Below are 20,809 nucleotides of genomic sequence, written 5' to 3'. Positions count from 1 at the left end.
AAGAGGTCTTTCTTAGCCAGGGTATCAAACTTGTAAAACTTTGCAAAAGTGTTTGAACCCGACCAAGTAGCTGCTCGGCAAAGCTGCAATGCCGAGACCCCCCGGGCAGCCGCCCAGGATGGGCCCACCTTTCTGGTAGCATGGGCCTTCACCGATTCCGGTAACGGCAATCCAGCCGTAGAATGAGCCTGCCGAATCATATTACAGATCCAGCGTGCAATAGTCTGCTTGGAAGCAGGAGCCCCAATCTTGTTGGGATCATACAGGACAAACAGAGCCTCCGTATTCCTAATCTGAGCCGTTCTGGCTACATAAATTTCTCTGACGTCCTAGTGGATGCTGGGGACTCCGTAAGGACCATGGGGAATAGACGGGCTCCGCAGGAGACTGGGCACACAGATTTGGTACTACCTGGTGTGCACTGGCTGCTCCCTCTATGCCCCTCCTCCAGACCTCAGTTAGATTTCTGTGCCCGGCCGAGCTGGATGCACACTAGGGGCTCTCCTGAGCTCCTAGAAAGAAAGTTTATGTTAGGTTTTTTATTTTACAGTGAGACCTGCTGGCAACAGGCTCACTGCAACGAGGGACTAAGGGGAGAAGAAGCGAACCTACCTGCTTGCAGCTTGCTTGGGCTTCTTAGGCTACTGGACACCATTAGCTCCAGAGGGATCGACCGCAGGACCCCTCCTTGGTGTTCGTTCCCGGAGCCGCGCCGCCGTCCCCCTTACAGAGCCAGAAGCAAGAAGATGGTCCGGAAAATCGGCGGCAGAAGACTTCAGTCTTCACCAAGGTAGCGCACAGCACTGCAGCTGTGCGCCAATGCTCCTCATACACACTTCACACTCCGGTCACTGAGGGTGCAGGGCGCTGGGGGGGGGCGCCCTGAGCAGCAATAAAATCACCTTGGCTGGCAAAATAACCACAATATATAGCCCCAGAGGCTATATATGTGGTAATTACCCCTGCCAGAATACAGAAAAAAGCGGGAGAAAAGTCAGCCGAAAAAGGGGCGGAGCCATCTCCCTCGGCACACTGGCGCCATTTCTCCCTCACAGTTCCGCTGGAAGGAAGCTCCCTGACTCTCCCCTGCAGTCTACACTACAGAAAAGGGTAAAAAAGAGAGGGGGGGCACAAATTTGAGGCGCAGTAAATATTATAGCAGCTATAGGGGACATAATTCAGTTAGTCCCTGCATTATATAGCGCTCTGGTGTGTGCTGGCATACTCTCTCTCTGTCTCCCCAAAGGGCTTTTGTGGGGTCTTGTCTCCTTTAAGAGCATTCCCTGTGTGTGTGTGCGGTGTGTCGGTACGGCTGTGTCGACATGTTTGATGAGGAGACTTGTGTGGAGGCGGAGCAGATGCCTATAAATGTGATGTCACCCCCTGCGGGGCAGACACCTGAGTGGATGGACTTATGGAAGGAATTACGTGCAAGTGTCGACTCCTTACATAAAAAATTTGACGACATGCCAAATGCGGGACAGCCGGCTTCTCAGCTCGTGCCTGCCCAGGCAATTCAAAGGCCATCAGGGGCTCTAAAACGCCCACTACCTCAGATGGCAGACACAGATGTCGACACGGATACTGATACCAGTGTCGACGACGATGAGTCAAATTTAATGTCCACTAGGGCCATTCGTTGCATGATTGAGGCAATGAAAGAGGTTTTACACATTTCTGATATAAACCCAGGTACCTCAAAAAAGGGTATTATGTTTGGGGAGAAAAAACTACCAATAGTTTTTCCCCCATCTGAAGAATTAAATGAAGTGTTTGAAGAAGCGTGGGCTTTCCCTGATAAAAAATTGTTGATTTCAAAAAAATTACTAATGGCGTTCCCTTTCTCGCCAGAGGATAGGTCACGTTGGGAAACTCCCCCTAGGGTGGATAAAGCGCTCACACGTTTGTCTAAAAAGGTGGCACTACCGTCTCCGGATACGGCCGCCCTAAAGGAACCTGCTGATAGAAAGCAGGAGGCTATCCTAAAGTCTATATATACACACACTGGTGTTATACTGAGACCAGCTATTGCTTCAGCGTGGATGTGCATGGTCAGATTCCCTGTCAGAAAATATTGACACCCTGGACAGGGACACTATATTGCTAACCGTAGAGCATATAAAAGACTCAGTCTTGTACATGAGAGATGCACAGAGGGAGATCTGCCGGCTGGCATCTAGAATAAGTGCATTGTCCATTTCTGCTAGGAGAGGCTTATGGACTCGGCAGTGGACAGGGGATGCAGATTCTAAAAGGCACATGGAAGTTTTGCCTTATAAGGGTGAGGAGTTATTCGGGGATGGTCTCTCAGACCTTGTTTCCACAGCAACAGCTGGGAAGTCAGCATTTTTGCCCCATGTCCCCTCACAGCATAAGAAAGCGCCGTATTATCAGGTACAGTCCTTTCGACCCCAGAAAAACAGGCGGGGAAAAGGCGGGTCCTTTCTGTCTAGAGGCAGAGGAAGGGGAAAAAAGCTGCACCACGCAGCAGGTTCCCAGGAACAAAAGTCCTCCCCCGCTTCTTCCAAATCCGCCGCATGACTGTGGGGCTCCAGAGGCGGAGCCAGGTACGGTGGGGGGCCGCCTCAAAAATTTCAGCGATCAGTGGGTTTGCTCACGGGTGGATCCCTGGATCCTTCAAGTAGTATCTATGGGGTACAAGCTGGAATTCGAGGCGCCTCCCCCCCCCCCCCCGCCGTTTCCTCAAATCGGCCTTACCGACAACTCCCTCGGGCAGGGAGGCTGTACTAGAGGCAATTCACAAGCTGTATTCCCAGCAGGTGATAGTCAAAGTACCCCTACTTCAACAAGGACGGGGTTACTATTCCACACTGTTTGTGGTACCGAAACCGGACGGTTCGGTGAGACCCATTTTAAATTTGAAATCCTTGAACACATACATAAAAAGATTCAAGTTCAAGATGGAATCGCTCAGGGCGGTTATTGCAAGCCTGGGCGGTTATTGCAAGCCTGGACGAGGGGGATTACATGGTATCCCTGGACATCAAGGATGCTTACCTGCATGTCCCAATTTACCTTCCTCACCAGGAGTACCTCAGATTTGTGGTACAGGATTGCCATTACCAATTCCAGACACTACAGTTTGGACTGTCCACGGCACCGAGGGTGTTTACCAAGGTAATGGCAGAAATGATGATACTCCTTCGAAAAAAGGGAGTTTTAATTATCCCGTACTTGGACGATCTCCTAATAAAGGCGAGGTCCAGGGAGCAGTTACTGGTCGGAGTAGCACTATCTCGGGAAGTGCTACAACAGCATGGCTGGATTCTAAACATTCCAAAGTCACAACTGGTTTCTTCCACACGCTTACTGTTCCTGGGGATGATTCTGGACACAGAACAGAAAAAAGTGTTTCTCCCGCAGGAGAAAGCCAAGGAGCTGTCATCTCTAGTCAGAGACCTCCTAAAACCAAAACGGGTATCAGTGCATCACTGCACACGAGTTCTGGGAAAAATGGTGGCTTCATACAAAGCAATTCCGTTCGGCAGGTTCCATGCAAGGACCTTCCAGTGGGACCTCTTGGACAAGTGGTCGGGATCGCATCTTCAGATGCATCAACTGATAACCCTGTCTCCAAGGACCAGGGTGTCTCTACTGTGGTGGCTGCAGAGTGCTCATCTTCTAGAGGGCCGCAGATTCGGCATACAGGACTGGGTCCTGGTGACCACGGATGCCAGCCTTCGGGGCTGGAGCGCAGTCACACAGGGAAGAAATTTCCAGGGACTTTGGTCAAGTCAGGAGTCATCCCTACACATAAACATTCTGGAACTGAGGGCCATTTACAATGCCCTAAGTCAGGCAAGGCCCCTGCTTCAAAACCAGCCGGTTCTGATCCAATCAGACAACATCACGGCAGTCGCCCATGTAAACCGACAGGGCGGCACAAGAAGCAGGGTGGCGATGGCAGAAGCCACAAGGATTCTCCGATGGGCGGAAAATCACGTACTAGCACTGTCAGCAGTTTTCATTCCGGGAGTGGACAACTGGGAAGCAGACTTCCTCAGCAGACACGACCTACACCCGGGAGAGTGGGGACTTCATCCAGAAGTCTTCCTACTGTTGGTAAACCGTTGGGAAAGGCCACAGGTGGACATGATGGCGTCCCGCCTCAACAAAAAGCTAAAGAGATATTGCGCCAGGTCAAGGGACCCTCAGGCGATAGCTGTGGACGCTCTAGTGACACCGTGGGTGTACCAGTCGGTTTATGTGTTCCCTCCTCTGCCTCTCATACCAAAGGTACTGAGAATAATAAGAAGGCGAGGAGTAAGAACGATACTCGTGGTTCCGGATTGGCCAAGAAGAGCTTGGTACCCGGAACTTCAAGAAATGTTATCAGAGGACCCATGGCCTCTACCGCTCAGACAGGATCTGCTACAGCAGGGGCCCTGTCTGTTCCAAGACTTACCGCGGCTGCGTTTGACGGCATGGCGGTTGAATTCCGGATCCTAAAGGAAAAGGGCATTCCGGAGGAAGTCATTCCTACGCTGATAAAAGCCAGGAAAGAAGTAACCGCAAACCATTATCACCGCATTTGGCGAAAATATGTTGTGTGGTGTGAGGCCAGGAAGGCCCCTACAGAGGAATTTCAGCTGGGTCGTTTTCTGCACTTCCTACAGTCAGGAGTGACTATGGGCCTAAAATTAGGTTCCATTAAGGTCCAGATTTCGGCTCTGTCGATTTTCTTCCAGAAAGAACTGGCTTCACTGCCTGAAGTTCAGACTTTTGTAAAGGGAGTGCTTCATATTCAGCCCCCTTTTGTGCCTCCTGTGGCACCTTGGGATCTCAATGTGGTGTTGAGTTTCCTAAAATCACATTGGTTTGAACCACTTAAAACCGTGGATCTGAAATATCTCACGTGGAAAGTGGTCATGTTATTGGCCTTGGCTTCGGCCAGGCGTGTGTCAGAATTGGCGGCTTTGTCATGTAAAAGCCCTTATCTGATTTTCCATATGGATAGGGCAGAATTGAGGACTCGTCCCCAGTTTCTCCCTAAGGTGGTATCAGCTTTTCACTTGAACCAACCTATTGTGGTGCCTGCGGCTACTAGGGACTTGGAGGATTCCAAGTTACTGGACGTAGTCAGGGCCTTGAAAATTTGTTTCCAGGACGGCTGGAGTCAGGAAAACTGACTCGCTTTTTATCCTGTATGCACCCAACAAAATAGGTGCTCCTGCTTCTAAGCAGACTATTGCTCGCTGGATTTGTAGCACAATTCAGCTGGCGCATTCTGCTGCTGGATTGCCGCATCCTAAATCAGTGAAAGCCCATTCCACGAGGAAGGTGGGCTCATCTTGGGCGGCTGCCCGAGGGGTCTCGGCTTTACAACTTTGCCGAGCTGCAACTTGGTCAGGGGCAAACACGTTTGCAAAATTCTACAAATTTGATACCCTGGCTGAGGAGGACCTTGAGTTCTCTCATTCGGTGCTGCAGAGTCATCCGCACTCTCCCGCCCGTTTGGGAGCTTTGGTATAATCCCCATGGTCCTTACGGAGTCCCCAGCATCCACTAGGACGTCAGAGAAAATAAGAATTTACTCACCGGTAATTCTATTTCTCGTAGTCCGTAGTGGATGCTGGGCGCCCATCCCAAGTGCGGATTGTCTGCAATACTTGTATATAGTTATTGCCTAACTAAAGGGTTATTGTTGAGCCATCTGTTGAGAGGCTCAGTTTTATTTCATACTGTTAACTGGGTTTAATATCACGAGTTATACGGTGTGATTGGTGTGGCTGGTATGAGTATTACCCGGGATTCAAAATCCTTCCTTATTGTGTCAGCTCTTCCGGGCACAGTATCCTAACTGAGGTCTGGAGGAGGGGCATAGAGGGAGGAGCCAGTGCACACCAGGTAGTACCAAATCTTTCTTATAGTGTGCCCAGTCTCCTGCGGAGCCCGTCTATTCCCCATGGTCCTTACGGAGTCCCCAGCATCCACTACGGACTACGAGAAATAGAATTACCGGTGAGTAAATTCTTATTTTTCAAAGCTCTAACCACATCAAGAGACTTCGATTCCTCTAAGGCGTCAGAAGCCACTGGCACCACAATAGGTTGGTTCATGTGAAACAATGACACCACTTTTGGCAGAAATTGCTGACGAGTTCTCAACTCCGCCCTATCCTTATGGAAAATCAAATAGGGGCTTTTGTGAGACAAAGCCGCCAATTCAGACACCCGCCTTGCAGAGGCCAAGGCCAACAGCATGATCACTTTCCAAGTGACGGATTTCAACTCTACCTTCTGTAAAGGTTCAAACCAATGAGATTGCAGGAACTGCAACACCACGTTAAGATCCCATGGTGCCACCGGGGGCACAAAGGGAGGTTGGATGTGCAGCACGACTTTCATGAAAGTCTGAACTTCCGGAAGGGAAGCCAATTCTTTTTGAAAGAAAATTGATAAGGCCGAAATTTGCACTTTAATTGAGCCTAATTTTAGGCCCGCATCCACCCCTGCTTGCAGAAAATGGAGAAAACGGCCCAGCTGAAATTCTTCCGAAGGAGCCTCCTTGGATTCACACCAAGACACATATTTTCTCCAAATACGGTGATAATGTTTCGCCGTTACCTCTTTTCTAGCCTGAAGCAGTGTGGAAATTACTTAACCGGGAATACCCTTTCGGGCTAGGATCCTGCGTTCAACCTCCAAGCCGTCAAACGAAGCCGCGGCAAGTCTTGGTACACGCACGGCCCCTGCTGTAACAGATTCTCTCGTAGAGGAAGAGGCCAGGGATCTCCTATGAGCAATTCCTGAAGATCTGGATACCAGGCCCTCCTTGGCCAGTCTGGAACAATGAGGATTGCATGAACCCTTCTTCTTATGATCTTTATCACTTTTGGAATGAGTGGAATCGGAGGGAGCACACATACCGACTGAAACACCCACGGTGTCACTAGGGCGTCCACCGCTATTGCTTGAGGGTCCCTCGACCTGGAACGATATCTCGGAAATTTCTTGTTGAGGCGAGACGCCATCATGTCTATTTGAGGAATTCCCCAACGACTTGTCACTTCTGCAAAGACCTCTTGATGAAGACCCCACTCTCCTGGATGGCTTACATGCCTTTCCGGCCAGCGGAGAACTTTTGTGGCTTCTGCCATTGCTGCTCTGCTCTTCGTTCCGCCTTGGCGGTTTACCTACGCCACTGCTGTTATGTTGTACGACTGAATCAAGACGGGCGAAGAAGATGTTCCGCTTGTAGAAGGCCGTTGTAAATGGCTCTTAATTCCAGAATGTTTATGTGTAGACAAGCTTCCTGGCTTGACCATTTTCCCTGGAAATTTTCCCCCTGTGTGACTGCACCCCAGCCTCGGAGACTCGCATCCATGGTCACCAGGATCCAGTCCTGGATCCCGAATCTGCGTCCCTCTAGGAGGTGATAGCTGTGCAGCCCCCACTGGAGTGAGATTCTGGTCTTTGAAGACAGGATTATCTGTCGGTGCATGTGCAGATGGGATCCGGACCATTTGTCCAACAGGTCCCACTGAAACACTCTGGCATGGAATCTGCCAAACTGAATGGCCTCGTAGGCCGCCACCATCTTCCCTAACAACTGAGTGCATTGATGAATCGACACTCTTGCTGGCTTCAGAATCTGTTTGACCAGGTTCTGAATTTCCAGAGCCTTTTCCACTGAAAGAAAAACTTTCTGTAATTCCGTGTCCAGAATCATACCCAAGAACAGCCTTGTCGTCGGAACCAACTGTGATTTTGGCAAGTTTAGGAGCCAACCATGTTGTTGCAGAATTGTCAGGGAGAGCGTCATGCTCTGCAGTAATTGTTCCTTGGACCTCGCTTTTATCAGTTGATCATCCAAGTACGGGATAATTGTGACTCCTTGCTTGCGCAGGAGAACCATCTTTTCCGCCATAACTTTGGTGAAAATCCTCGGAGCCGTGGACAGACCAAACGGCAACGTCTGAAATTGGTAATGACAATCCTGAACGGCAAACCTCAGGTATGCCTGATGTGGAGGACATATGGGGACGTGTAAGTAGGCATCCTTTATGTCGACCGACACCATAAAATCCCCTCCTCCAGACTGGAGATCACTGCTCGGAGAGACTCCATCTTGGTTTTGAATTTTCTTAGATAGAAATTAAGGGATTTTATGTTCAGAGTTGGTCTGACTGAGCCGTCCGGCTTTAGGACCACGAACAGGCTCGAATAAAAGCCTTCTCCCTGTTGTTTCGGGGGTACCGTGACAATGACTTGATTTTGACATAGCTTTTGTATAGCACCGCATACCACCTCCCTGTCCTGAAGAGAAACTGGTAAGGCTGATTTGAAAAATCGTCGAGGGAGCACGTCTTGAAATTCCAGCTTGTACCCTTGGGACACTATTTCTAATACCCATGGGTCTAGGGCCGAAATGACTGAAGAGTCGGAGACGTGCCCCCACTGGTGCAGACTCCCGCAGAGGAGTCCCAGCGTCATGCGGTGGATTTGGTAGAAGCCGGAGAGGACTTCTGCTCTTGGGAACCTGCCACAGCCGGTGACCTTTTTCCCTTACGTCTTCCTCTAGAAGCAAGGAAGGAAGACCCTCGTCCCCTTTTGAATTTATTGGTCCGAAAGGACTGCATCTGATAGTGGTGCGTTTTCTTTTGTTGTGCAGGAACATAAGGTAAAAAGGATGACTTACCCGCGGTAGCCGTAGATACCAGGTCAGCGAGGCCGTCGCCAAACAAGACACCACCTTTATATGGCAGAGACTCCATAGCCTTCTTAGAGTCAGCATCAGCATTCCATTAATGAATCCACAATGCTCTCCTAGCTGAGACTGCCATAGCATTGGCCCTTGATCCCAAAAGGCCAATGTCCCCCGCAGCTTCCTTAAGGTAGGCTGCAGCATCCCTGATATGACCCAGTGTCAAAAGAATGTTATCCCTATCTAGGGTATCTAACTCAGATGACAAGTTTTCTGGCCACTTTTCAATAGCGCTACGCACCCACGCCGAAGCAACTGCAGGTCTGAGTAGCGTACCCGTAGTGACATAAATGGATTTCAATGTATTTTCCTGCTTACGATCCGCAGGTTCCTTTAGTGCTGCCGTGTCAGGAGACGGAAGCGCCACCTTTTTGGACAGTCGTGATAGAGCTTTGTCCACAGTGGTGGGGTGACTCCCACTTTTCCCTGTCCCCAGAGGGGAACGGATATGCCACCGGAATTCTCTTGGGAATCTGAAACTTCTTGTCAGGATTTTCCCAAACCTTTTCAAAAAGAGCGTTCAGTTCATGAGAGGGAGGGAACGTTACCTCAGGTTTCTTTCCTTTAAACATACAGACCCTTGTATCAGGAACAGCAGGGTCCTCCGTGATATGTAACACGTCTTTTATCGCCACAATCGTGTACTGAATGCTTTTAGCCAGTTTTGGATTTAATCTGGCATCACTATAGTCGACACTGGAGTCAGAGTCCGTGTCGGTATCTGTATCTGCTATCTGGGTAAATTAACGCTTTTGTGACCCCGAGGGGGTCTGAACTTGTGACAACACATCCTCCACGGATTTCTTCTATGCCTGGGTCTGAGACTCAGACTTATCCAGTCTCTTATTTAATAGAGCCACATTCGCATTCAAAGCACTCAAAACATTTACCCAATCAGGCGCCTGCGGTGCCGACAGGGTCACTCCCACAATCGTTTTTCTTTAATCCAGTCTCCTCCTGGGAAGTGCGCTCAGCCTCAGACATGCCGACACACGTGTACCGACACCACAAAACACACTGGGCATATAGGGGACAGACCCACAGTAAAGCCTGTCAGAGAAACAAAGATGGAGTGTGCCAGCTCACCACCCAGTGCCTATACCGTTTCTGAAACTTTTTATATAGTGCCTCAGACCTGTTAGCGCTTTTATATCATTAATCCAGCACCAAATTAACTGTGCCCCCCTCCCTGTTTTGCACCCTGTTACTTGATACAGCAGTGTTGAGAAAAGACCAGCGTCTCTGCAGCTCTGTGAAGATAAAATGGCGCTGATGAGAGCTGTGAGGGCTAAGCCACGCCCCCTTAATGGGGCGCTTCAGCCCCGCTATTTTTTAAATTATTTATATTGGCGGGGGTCCGGATTTAGTCACTTAAATACCACATAGCCATTCTCAAAAAGAGGATTTTATGCTGCCCAGGGCGCCCCCCCGCGCCCTGCACTCTGTAGTGCCGCTGTGTGTGGGAGCATGGCGCACAGCGCAGCCGCTGTGCGTTACCTCAAAGCCATCACTGAAGTCTTCTGATCTTCTACTCACCTGACTTCTGGCTCTGTAAGGGGGGTGACGGCGGGCTCCGGGAACGAGCATCTAGGCCAGTGATGGCTAACCTTGACACTCCAGCTGTTGTTGAACTACACATCCCAGCATGGCCAAATAGCAAAACTGTAGCAGGGCATGCTGGGATGTGTCGTTCAACAACAGCTGGAGTGTCAAGGTTGGCCATCACTGATCTAGGCGTACCTAGCGTTCAGACCCTCAGGAGCTAATGGTGTCCTGTAGCCTAAGAAGCAGAGCCTTGAAACTCACAGAAGTAGGTCTGCTTCTCTCCCCTCAGTCCCACGATGCAGGGAGCCTGTTGCCAGCAGGTCTCCCTGAAAATAATAAACCTAACAAAAGTCTTTTTTCAGAGAAACTCAGGAGAGCTCCTCAGTGTGCATCCAGTCTCACTGGGCACAGATTCTAAACTGGAGTCTGGAGGAGGGGCATAGAGGGAGGAGCCAGTTCACACCCCTTTTAAAGTCTTAAAGTGCCCATGTCTCCTGCGGATCCTGTCTATACCCCATGGTTCTTGAAGTGTCCCCAGCATCCTCTAGGACGTAGGAGAAAACTTAAATACAATACATAAATTATTTTAGAGATTTCAAATATGCCCTTTTCAGGGCAGAAGTAATATGTTCAGAACGTCCAGCAGTCCTGCAGCAAAGGGGAAGGGGTTTGCGTGGGCCGTAACACATTGCCAATGGACTGCTGAAGACTGGAAAAGGATGTTATAGACCGCTGATGAATCAAAATGTGTTTTTTTGTTTTGTAGGTTGTTGAGTAGACTAAAAGATAATTCCTCAGTGTGTATATGTTGTGAATGACTGCTTGTAAAAGCTGCTGCTTTCTGTTTTGTTTAAGCCCGAACTTTAAAAGGACAATGCTTTTAATAGAAAAACACTGGGCCTGATTCAAAGATAGGGCTGCTGGGTCTGCTCTAGAGCCCATTCCCGGAGTCGTGGTGTTGATAGTATGCAAATGCTAGTTTCAACCCTCCACCTTGTGCACCGGAATGTACAAGCCCTGAGACTCCCGTAGCATTGCCGGTGGTTCTAGACAAACCACCATCTGCACACCATCACATCTACCATCAACTCTTGCACCTGCCAATGTCAGGTGTAGTGTCTCTGTGGAAGTACCTGAGATGTGGCCGCCATCTGCATGACCAGGCCGCATCACTCCCAATAGACACCCACTTGTTAGATTTTTGTGCGCTCAGTTCAGTCCACCTCCCAGACACTACCCACAACATTTGTATGCAACAGTGCACTAACTAAAGCCAGAAAGCTACATTCGGGTCTAATTGATCAGTTCTGCAGAATCAATTCCCCCCTTAGTGTGTACCCAGCATTTAAGTCAAAAATGTAGATACAATCATTTTAACAAAATTCTATTTTTTTGAATCTCTATTTTGTTTTTGTTCTGTGCTTTAATTTCAGAGTATATTAAGACAGTAAACTGCATACATTTAAAATACAAGCAGGAAAAGTGGAGTAGTTAAATTGGATGCATGATAGGGAGGCTGATCTTGTTGTGTAGAATTCTAAGTAGTGTATACAGTAGGGATGTGATATCGAAAGAAAACCTCTTTAAATTATGTTTTTCAACATTGGTTACAAAACATTGTTTAGACCTAAACATTTGTACTGTTAGACCGATGTTTCTAATTTTATTTTTAATAAACTGGCCACCTAAGCATATAATACAATAATAAACTTCTGAAATTAAAAATCATCCTTCTATTATGTCCATCTTGTTGGAGGCTTACAGTTTACACACACATACAGTGTATGTGTGTATAATAAATATATATATATATATATATATATATATATATATATATATATACACATACATACATATTTAACACACACGGCAGGATTAACTGTGGGGCAGGTGAAGCTCCAGCTCCAGGCCCTTCATTTAATATAGGTCCACAGAATGTCTGGTTTACGTATGGTGGAATGGACAAGTATTCCAAACCACATTACCTACCAGCGTGAGCGCTCGAGTACGTGCCATGTGACGAATGAGTGTCACTAACCAGTGTGCTGTCAGGGTGATCCACGACTTCTCCTTCCACAGTCCCAAGTAACGTGGCCAATGAGCTGGCATAGAGATCACAACATACTTGCCTACTTTTGAAAACTAGTTTCAGGGAGATTATAGGTGAGCTTGCGCCATTGAAGGTGGCATGTCATATTCCACCTATGGGCGTAGCTATTGCCACACAATATACTGTCCCTTTTAAAAATATATACTGCTGCATGTAAAAACATATTAAAGTATAATATTTGATTTATGCACAGGTACCGCACGTCGCCAAGGCCAGGAAATTTCCATACTACCACAGAGATTCCTGGCCCCTTCCTTCCCATTATACGATGGCGACACTCCTCCATTTTCACAAATGCAGCAGTGTTCGTAGAGAAATGCATCCTTAATGTAGAAGTACCCTTATGGTTTGTACACACGGTGAGATTTTTTCTTACGATTTTGACTATATAGTCAAAATCGTAAGAAAAGTTAGTGCAGATCGCAAGGTGAAAGTCACCTTGCGATCCCGATTCGATGCCGATGCGCGGTCCCGCGCGGTCGGAATCGCAAGAATAGATATACTGTGCAGGCAAGTCAATTTTGACTATCTCTATAGAAGAGTGAGTCAAAATTGACCCTTAGCCAAAATCGCACATAGTCAGTATTGCAGGCACACTCATTATGTGCTTGTGATACTGACTATGTCCCGGTCTAGCCCCTGTCGCATAGTGAGAATCGGGCATAGCCCAAATCTCACCGTGTGTATGGGCCACTACTTTACACAACAAGAAGCAGTTCATGAAATATACAATGTTGCAAGCAGAGTTTATTACAAACAACCTCTTTGTGTATTTGTAGGACAAAAGCTACAGATGTGTCCTCATACATCTAGCCTCAATGCGCCATGCACTGCAAGATGACTTGTGTGGCTGAGCTGGCAGTTCCCGTGCAACTCTGCTTACTTCTGGCATCTTTTCTTGTTGAAAATGTCTTATAAGCATCGTTATGCGATTAAAATAACATGTCTGTATCTGTATGCGAAACGCTACGTTACAGTGTCAGTGGCTTTTTTCCAGGAAAACACTAACATAGCATTTTGTATGCAGATACAGCCACAGTTGCATATAATTTTAATCAGCAGAGTCTGCTGGTGCGTCTTATTCGCAAAAATATACTCACGACTAGGCATGACTAGAATTGCTGTTTAACTTGACTGCAGCAGTGATGAGAGAGGACACTTCTGTACAAACTGAATTATTTTCCTGCTTTCCATGAGCCTTTATCTGCAGTTCTCCATTTGAGCAATTTTATCTCGTAATGGATTCTCTGTAGTAATGGCTTTAACTTTTCAGTTGCTTTATTGTCCCAGAATAGCTACAGATCTAGCCTCATTATGCCACGCAGCAGGAGAAGCCTGGCACAAGGGAGCTGACAGTTCTAGTGCAACTCCTCTACATCGGGCGGCTATTTTTTTTTTTATTTTTTTTTGCTGAAGATGTTTCTCTGCTACTGAGTGTATATGAGAAGTACAGTGAAAGTTGATTTAGAACACATCCACTGCAGCTGCATCGTAGCACTTCATATGCAGATTCAGAGACTCAGTCGCTCACAGATTGTTGCATATCAAATTAATCAGCAGAGTCTCATGATGCATCCTAGGTGCATAACAGACGCCCGATGTTAGCAGAATTTCTAGGGACCTGGCGCGCCGATAGGGACTGTTCTTACATTGTTTGTTTTTTTACTTTAACTACTTATTGTAATTAGCCATTTAATAAAGATCTTTATAATCTACGGTGACCTGTCCAGTCTCTGTCATGTGCAGTGGGAGCACCAGTGTGGAACCCCACACCCACACCGCGGCTTCCATCGCATGACAGAGAATGAATGGACCAGGAGCAGAGAATCACTGGCAAAAGGTCAGACCCAGGGTGACGCCATAATAGTATTAAATGACAGGAAATGCGAAAAAGTTTATAATCTTACATTGTACTTTTGTTAGGCTTTAGATTATTTCTTAGATTTATTTCTTAATATTTATCTATCAGTTCATCATACTACTGTGCATTATAACATATTAGGTCATCAAGCATTTAAGTAACAGATTGTTGGCCAAGTGGTTAATAAAAGGACACTATATTGTTACACATACTGTATCTGATTACTCGCATCTTCTACTGGATGTACATGTTCCTCAGAAACTAATAATACAGCAGGAATAACATTACTGAATGTTCTACTTGGCCTCTAAGCAAACTCTGGCCCAGATTAAACAAGTCTTGGAGAGTAATAAATTGCACAATGATACAGTACCAACCAATCAGCTCCTAACTGCCATGTTACCTGCTGTGTTTGAAAAATGACCGTTAGGAGCTGATTGGTTGGTACTTTATCACCGTGCTATTTATCACTCTCCAAGGCTGGTAAATCTGGGCCTATTTTCCATTTAAATTTCAAATATATAGGAATGTGCACAGACCATAGTGTGATACCATTACAGCGTTTAAAGGAAAGTGGATGCTGAAACTACACTTGTATGTAGCGAATGTACTGATGTACCAAAAAGCGCATGAAGGGCTATTATAGTACTATTGTAGTATGGTTCCAAAATGGTCTTTGACATGAAAAACCTGAATATTTTCAATGCAGATTGGCAAGTGCATAATTGGTGCTAGAGAAAATAGATGTGAACCACTCATACTATATATGAACTGTAGAGGTGTATATTCAACACTGTGTTTCAGACAGAAACCTATGGACTTAATACTAAACGGAGTATGGATCAGTGTTTTACCTGACTTTATTTGGCTTTATAAAGAGCCAGAAACTCAATCTGCTCTCAAGGAGTACCATCTCTGTCTAGTTGTAGCAGCAGACTACTGACACTCTTTTCAGTGGAACCGAACCCATCCAGCAGTATACCATTGCACCATTTTAGAATGGGAGTTCTGAGCATGTATTCACTCACCATCCCTTTTGAATATTCAAGTATTTGTACACCAAGCATTGTCTGTGTGTGTTAGATGCATTTATTCTGTTCATATTCTTGAATCCCCCACATCTCCAGATTGCAACCAGTAAGCTAAATCAGTACCTTTTAATTGTGACCATTTAAATAATTTATTCTCCAAATAAACTACAATAAATTTGTGATACCCTGCCTTTATACTGTTAAATGTATTATCCAATGTTCATGTGTGATATTAAGCTTTCAGAAGTACGTCCTATTAATGTAACCATTCATATAGTAATTATAAAAATACCTATGTTCTACACAAGTGTTGCCTACCTCCAGTACTCAGGGTCACCTAACGGTGCATGTTTCCCAGATCGCCAGGTTGGTGTGTACTGTAGGTGTATTAATTATATACATTTTAATCAATCCCTAGGTGGTGCTAAATATTTCTCTTGTGACACTGAGATCTGTAAAACATGCTTTGTTAGGCGTACCTGAGGACTGTAAAAGAAAAACACTGTTGTGGACAGAATGCATGCTGGCATCATTATTTATGTAATACAGGACCCAAAAATGTGGGATTTTGAATTTTGGATAAGGGATACTCAACCTGTATAGTTTTTCCCCTATTTGCATGACAAATCCAGCATGATGCATAAAGTGGTATCGGGGCATTGGGGTAAATCCGATTTTTTTTTTTTGTGTGTGTGTGTTTTTAAGTTTGTCCTGGCTTCTGTTAAGTGTAATTATTGTTTAACAAATTTGTAACGAAATTTGTATCCACTTTTTAATAGAGGACTAAGTGCACTGCTAATTTGAGCAGGAGACTTGGGCTGTAATATAAGTTCCCGTATACTACAAGTTCCAATTTTGTGCAATGTTAATAGCTTAGATTTCTAAATACAATGCTGATTGTGTGTTTCTTTTCCCACTCCTCCCCTCCAAGTCCTCAGATCTCCGAGTGGAAGGTAAGCCTAATACTAATAACATCATGCTCAGTGTGTTATTTTGTGTATTGTTTTATTAATATTTCAGTTTGCAGCTAATTTTCTCTAGTATTATGTATGTATCCTAACCCATAATTACCTACTTTTGCACTCTCTTCTCCTGGAGAAACCCAGAGGAGAGATGCAGCTGATTGGAGGCTGGGGCCGAGCTGTGCTTAATGCACCAGTAAACCCCACCCCTCACTGGGAATGACACAAATTGAGTGTGGGTGGGACCAGTGTAATGTGTTTTTCATAGAAGCACGTCATATTGACCTCACTCTCTCCCAGTTCACCTGTAATACCCCTTTCACACCGCACAAATAACCCAGTATCGAACTGGCATATTGCCAGGTCGACACAGGTCAGCGTGCGGTGTGAAAGGGGCATAGCCAAAATCCAGAGTCGCCTGACCCGGCAATTCAACCTGGGAATAAAGCAGTGTTATTTCCGGGTTGAATACCGGGTCAATGGCAGTGTAAACGGGCTCCCAGGTCGATGCGACCCGGGACCCATTCACTACAACAAGGAGAGGCGGCGCGGAGATGATCTCATCTCCCAGTGCCGCCTCTGCCTCCACCCCCGCTGCCGGCTGTGCCCCCCCCCCTACTTTAGATGTGGAATGCTCCATTTACTCATGTTCACCCATCTGACTGGAAGGTGGTCAGGGGAGGGCATGACCAAAGGAGTAGGTGCAGGGTTGGGTTTTTTTTTTAACTACTAGTGGATAACTATCCTTAAGATGGTTTTCATAACATACCATATAACATCTTGGGTAGAGCATACATTTTACATTTCATTTCATTTTTTTCCTTTAGTTACCGGCTTCAGAGAATTCGTGTGGGACTGAGGTACATGAAGGTCCTGGTATGTTTGTGATTTTTCCTACTCTCTTAAGGTATCCTAAAAACACTTGTAGTAGTAATCGTACATATGTTCTAATTCTGTATCAGAATGTAGTAGTCTTTAGTAATACTGAGAGCGTGTTGTCTGCCAATGACTCTTTGAATGTAATTGTCTATTTCTGCAGCGGGGTACATTGGGGTTCCACAGGGAATAACATTGGGGTGTAGAGTAGGATCTTGATCCGAGGCACCAACAGGCTAAATGCTTTGACTGTTCCCAGGATGCACAACGCCGCCTCCTCTATAACCCCGCCTCCGTGCACAGGAGCTCAGTTTGTAAGTTGGTGCCCTGCAGGCAGGTCACTAACAGGGGGGCTGCTCCAGCAGCCTTGAAAAGAGCTTTTATAAGAAGAAATAGAATACTTCAAGGGCTGCAGCAGAGGCACTCACAGTGCTAGATGCCATTCTGACTTCTCATGCTGCAGCTCCATCACCTCCCCCGGCGGCGCTGTCTACTCCCGCGCCCTGGTTGCCGGGTACTTACATCGGAGGGCTCCGGCGCTGCCTAGCACAAACACACCTGCCGCTGCTCTCCGGGATCGCATGGCTGCACCAAGGGAGGTGGTAAGAGGGTCCACCACACGGGACCCGCTGCAAACCGCGATCCTGCGCACTGTGGTAGTACAGGGACCCCACTAGGGCAAGGGCATAGGTTGGCTTACATTATTAATCTGTTTTACAAGGCACGCAGTACCCGGTGGTGAAGTCTAGCAGGGGGATAAGGCTCTGGCCTGTAGCCCCTCCCTACAGCCCCAGGCACCATTTAGTGAAATGTTCCCGCCCTGGAGTTGCATATTTCTCTCTCTCCCTCACTCCCTGTCGGCGTTTGGCGCCATCACTACATGCTGAGCTGATTCTGGGACTACTGGGTGATGCCTCCTCTGTAAAGCCGCCTGCATCATCAGCACTGTACATTTACAGGACACTTAAGTATTCTACATGTCATTTAGACAGTGTTAGTTAAGAACAAGTGCATACATTCAGGGATATTTAGTACAAGTACCCTGTGATATACATCCAGTCTTTACTGTGCATTGTAATATCTATATACCTATATAGCTTTACTTAGTGGTACTGTTTGTACTTAGTATTGGTAGTCCAGTGCAGTTTTATTGTTGGTAATAATTTCTGCATTGTATATGTGACTGAGCGTGTGCCAATAGCTGCTGTGTGATCTCTATTTCGTGTATCCCACACATATTGCTATCCCTATATTCTGTATCCTGAGGGGGGCTAAGTGCGCCAGGGTCCTCATATATATAGTGTTTCACAGGATAGACTACTTTGGTATTTTTCTCTGTGTTTTACAGTCACCACATACCTCTTAAATCCTCTGTTTGTGCTCTGCTTTGCAGTTACACTATACAGGGGGTTTTTGTCAGGTAATTTGACTGCTTATATTGTACTGTTAAACCCTAAGGTTACGCTTACATATAATGTCTGCTAAACAGGGTGGTCGATATATGGCTGATCATGCAGTGCTGATGCCACGGATTACTCTGAGGAAAACATAGCAGCTGAGGGTTCAGGTACTGGGGGTTCTATACCCCATGGTCAGTCTGCAGTAACGGGAGCAAATTAAGACCCACCTTGGGCTGCTTTCTCTAATTTACTGACTACGCTAGTAACTAGGCTTGCGCCCCCTATGTGACCTCCTGTGCCATTACAGCCACATATTGTCCCTGCAGTTAATCCACCATGGGCAGATACTCTGTCCTCTCAGTTACAGCAATTAAATCAGTCTCTGGCTTTGCAAAATCCTGAGTCTCGTCCGTGTAAGACCCAGGGGTCATCTAAACAGGCCATTACTTCCTCACAATCCACACATGTTTGACCCTTCAGACACTGATGCAGATGCTTCTGATGGGGAATCTCTGACACAAGTGGATGTTCCTGACCTCTTGGAGGCTTCTGATGGGGAATCTCTGACACAAGTGGATGTTCCTGACCTCTTGGAGGCTATCAGGCTGATTCTTCAAATCGATGATGACAAAGAGCCTCCAGCTACCTCTAAGAAACCAAATAAGTTTAAACGGTTACTAAATTGGTTTTACCTCATTCTGACCACTTGGTTGACATTCATGCTAGTACGTTATCCCCTCACTGCAGAGTTAAGTAAAAATTGGGAAACACCTCCGCCGGTACATTCACAAGTCGCACATCAGGTGGTGTCCTCTGCTCTGCCTGTCACTACCGTCACCTCACTGAAGGAACCGATGGATAAGCATGTGGAGGGTTGCTTGAAGTCCATTTACACTCTTGCTGGAGCTGTACATAGGCCGTCTATTGCGGCCTCTTGGGCTGCTAAGGCTAAAGAGACATGGGTTCAGGAAGTTGAAGTGGAACTAACGTCTGATTTTCCTGATAATGCTAGACAGTGTCTTTCATACATTATTACAGCCTCTCATTATATTCAGGAGGCGGCATCTGATGCAGGTATCCTGGCGGACAAAGTATCTACTACGTGTATTCTGGCTCTCCAGATCCTCTGGTTGCAGTCCTGGTCCGTAGATCTGGACTCTAAAAAGACCTTGGAGGTGATCCCTTTTAAGGGAAACATTCTTTTTGGGGAAGATCTCAACAAGATTGTTGCTGACTTAGCTTCAGCTAAGACTGCATGTCTGCCTAGTACTTCTCCTTCGGCTCCGAAGGCTAAGAATACTTCCTTTTGTTCCTTTCGACCTCCAGGTTAAGCAAAGGGTCAGGCGTACCCGAAACAGGCTTGCACTTCCAAAACCTCTAAGCCCAAACCTAAACGTCCCTGGGCTAGCTGTCAGCCTGCTTCCAAAACAGACAAGCCTGCTGCATGACGGGGCGGACCACCCTCTGGGGGATCCAAGGGTGGGGGGGCCGACTTCTACGGTTTGCTCAGGCATGGTTACAGAGCACTTTGGACGCCTGGGTAAGGGAAGTCGTCACTCATGGATATGCCATCTTTTTCAAGAAACGTTCCCCTCCTCAGTTTTTTGTTCAACAAACATCCCTTTCGATTAGGTAAAAGCAAAAACTATCCATTTGGTGGCAGAGAGGCAGGGGGTACTATTCCACGCTGTTCCTAGTCCCGAAACCGAGCCTATTCTCAACCTCAAGTCTTTGAACAAACGTGAAAGTTTCCAAATTCCGTATGGAAACGTTTTGCTCTATTATTCTGGCTTTGGAGCCCAAGGACTATGTGGTATCCCTGGATATACGGGATGCTTACCTGCATATTCCTATTGCAGTGTCGCATCAGCAATACCTGCGGTTTGCTATTGGCAACCTACATTTTCAATTCCAGGCATTACCTTTCGGTCTTACCACAGTTCCAAGAATTTTCACTAAGGTCATGGCGGTCATGATGGCTCTGCTTCGCAGTCAGGGTATCCGGATCTAACCCCGATTCTCACTGTGCAATAGGGACTAGGTTGGTATCGGCAGCATATAATGAGTGTGCTTGCGATACTGACTATGTGCGATTTTGGCTAAGTGTCAATTATGATTATCTTTTCTACGAGATAGTCAAAATTTACTTGCCTGCACAGTCTGTCTAGGCTTGCGATGCCGAACGCGCGTCAGTATTGCATTGGGATCGCAGGGTGACTTTCACCTTGCAATCTGCACTAACTTAACTTACGATTTTGACTATATAGTCAAAATTGTAAGAAAATATCTCACCGTGT

General features: G+C 46.6%; 1 protein-coding gene and 1 long non-coding RNA gene across 6 annotated transcripts in view; one reads left to right on the top strand and one right to left on the bottom strand.

Annotated features, from left to right (window-relative positions):
• The window catches only part of CNST (consortin, connexin sorting protein), a 451,308-nt gene that overhangs the window by 268,975 nt on the left and 161,524 nt on the right, over window positions 1–20,809 (top strand). For all 5 annotated transcript variants that reach the window (XM_063917791.1, XM_063917788.1, XM_063917790.1 and 2 more), the window contains 2 exons: window positions 16,206–16,227; window positions 17,064–17,112. In XM_063917791.1, the coding sequence (XP_063773861.1) occupies window positions 16,206–16,227; window positions 17,064–17,112 (71 nt within the window). The remainder of the gene's footprint in view (window positions 1–16,205; window positions 16,228–17,063; window positions 17,113–20,809) is intronic.
• LOC134910122 (uncharacterized) overlaps window positions 1–20,809 on the bottom strand; it is a 177,180-nt gene that overhangs the window by 80,090 nt on the left and 76,281 nt on the right. The window lies entirely within an intron of this gene.

The sequence above is a fragment of the Pseudophryne corroboree genome, chromosome 4 (assembly GCF_028390025.1).
Source record: "Pseudophryne corroboree isolate aPseCor3 chromosome 4, aPseCor3.hap2, whole genome shotgun sequence".
Classification (NCBI taxonomy): Eukaryota; Metazoa; Chordata; class Amphibia; order Anura; family Myobatrachidae; genus Pseudophryne; species Pseudophryne corroboree.
This window is presented reverse-complemented; position numbering and strand designations above follow the sequence as displayed.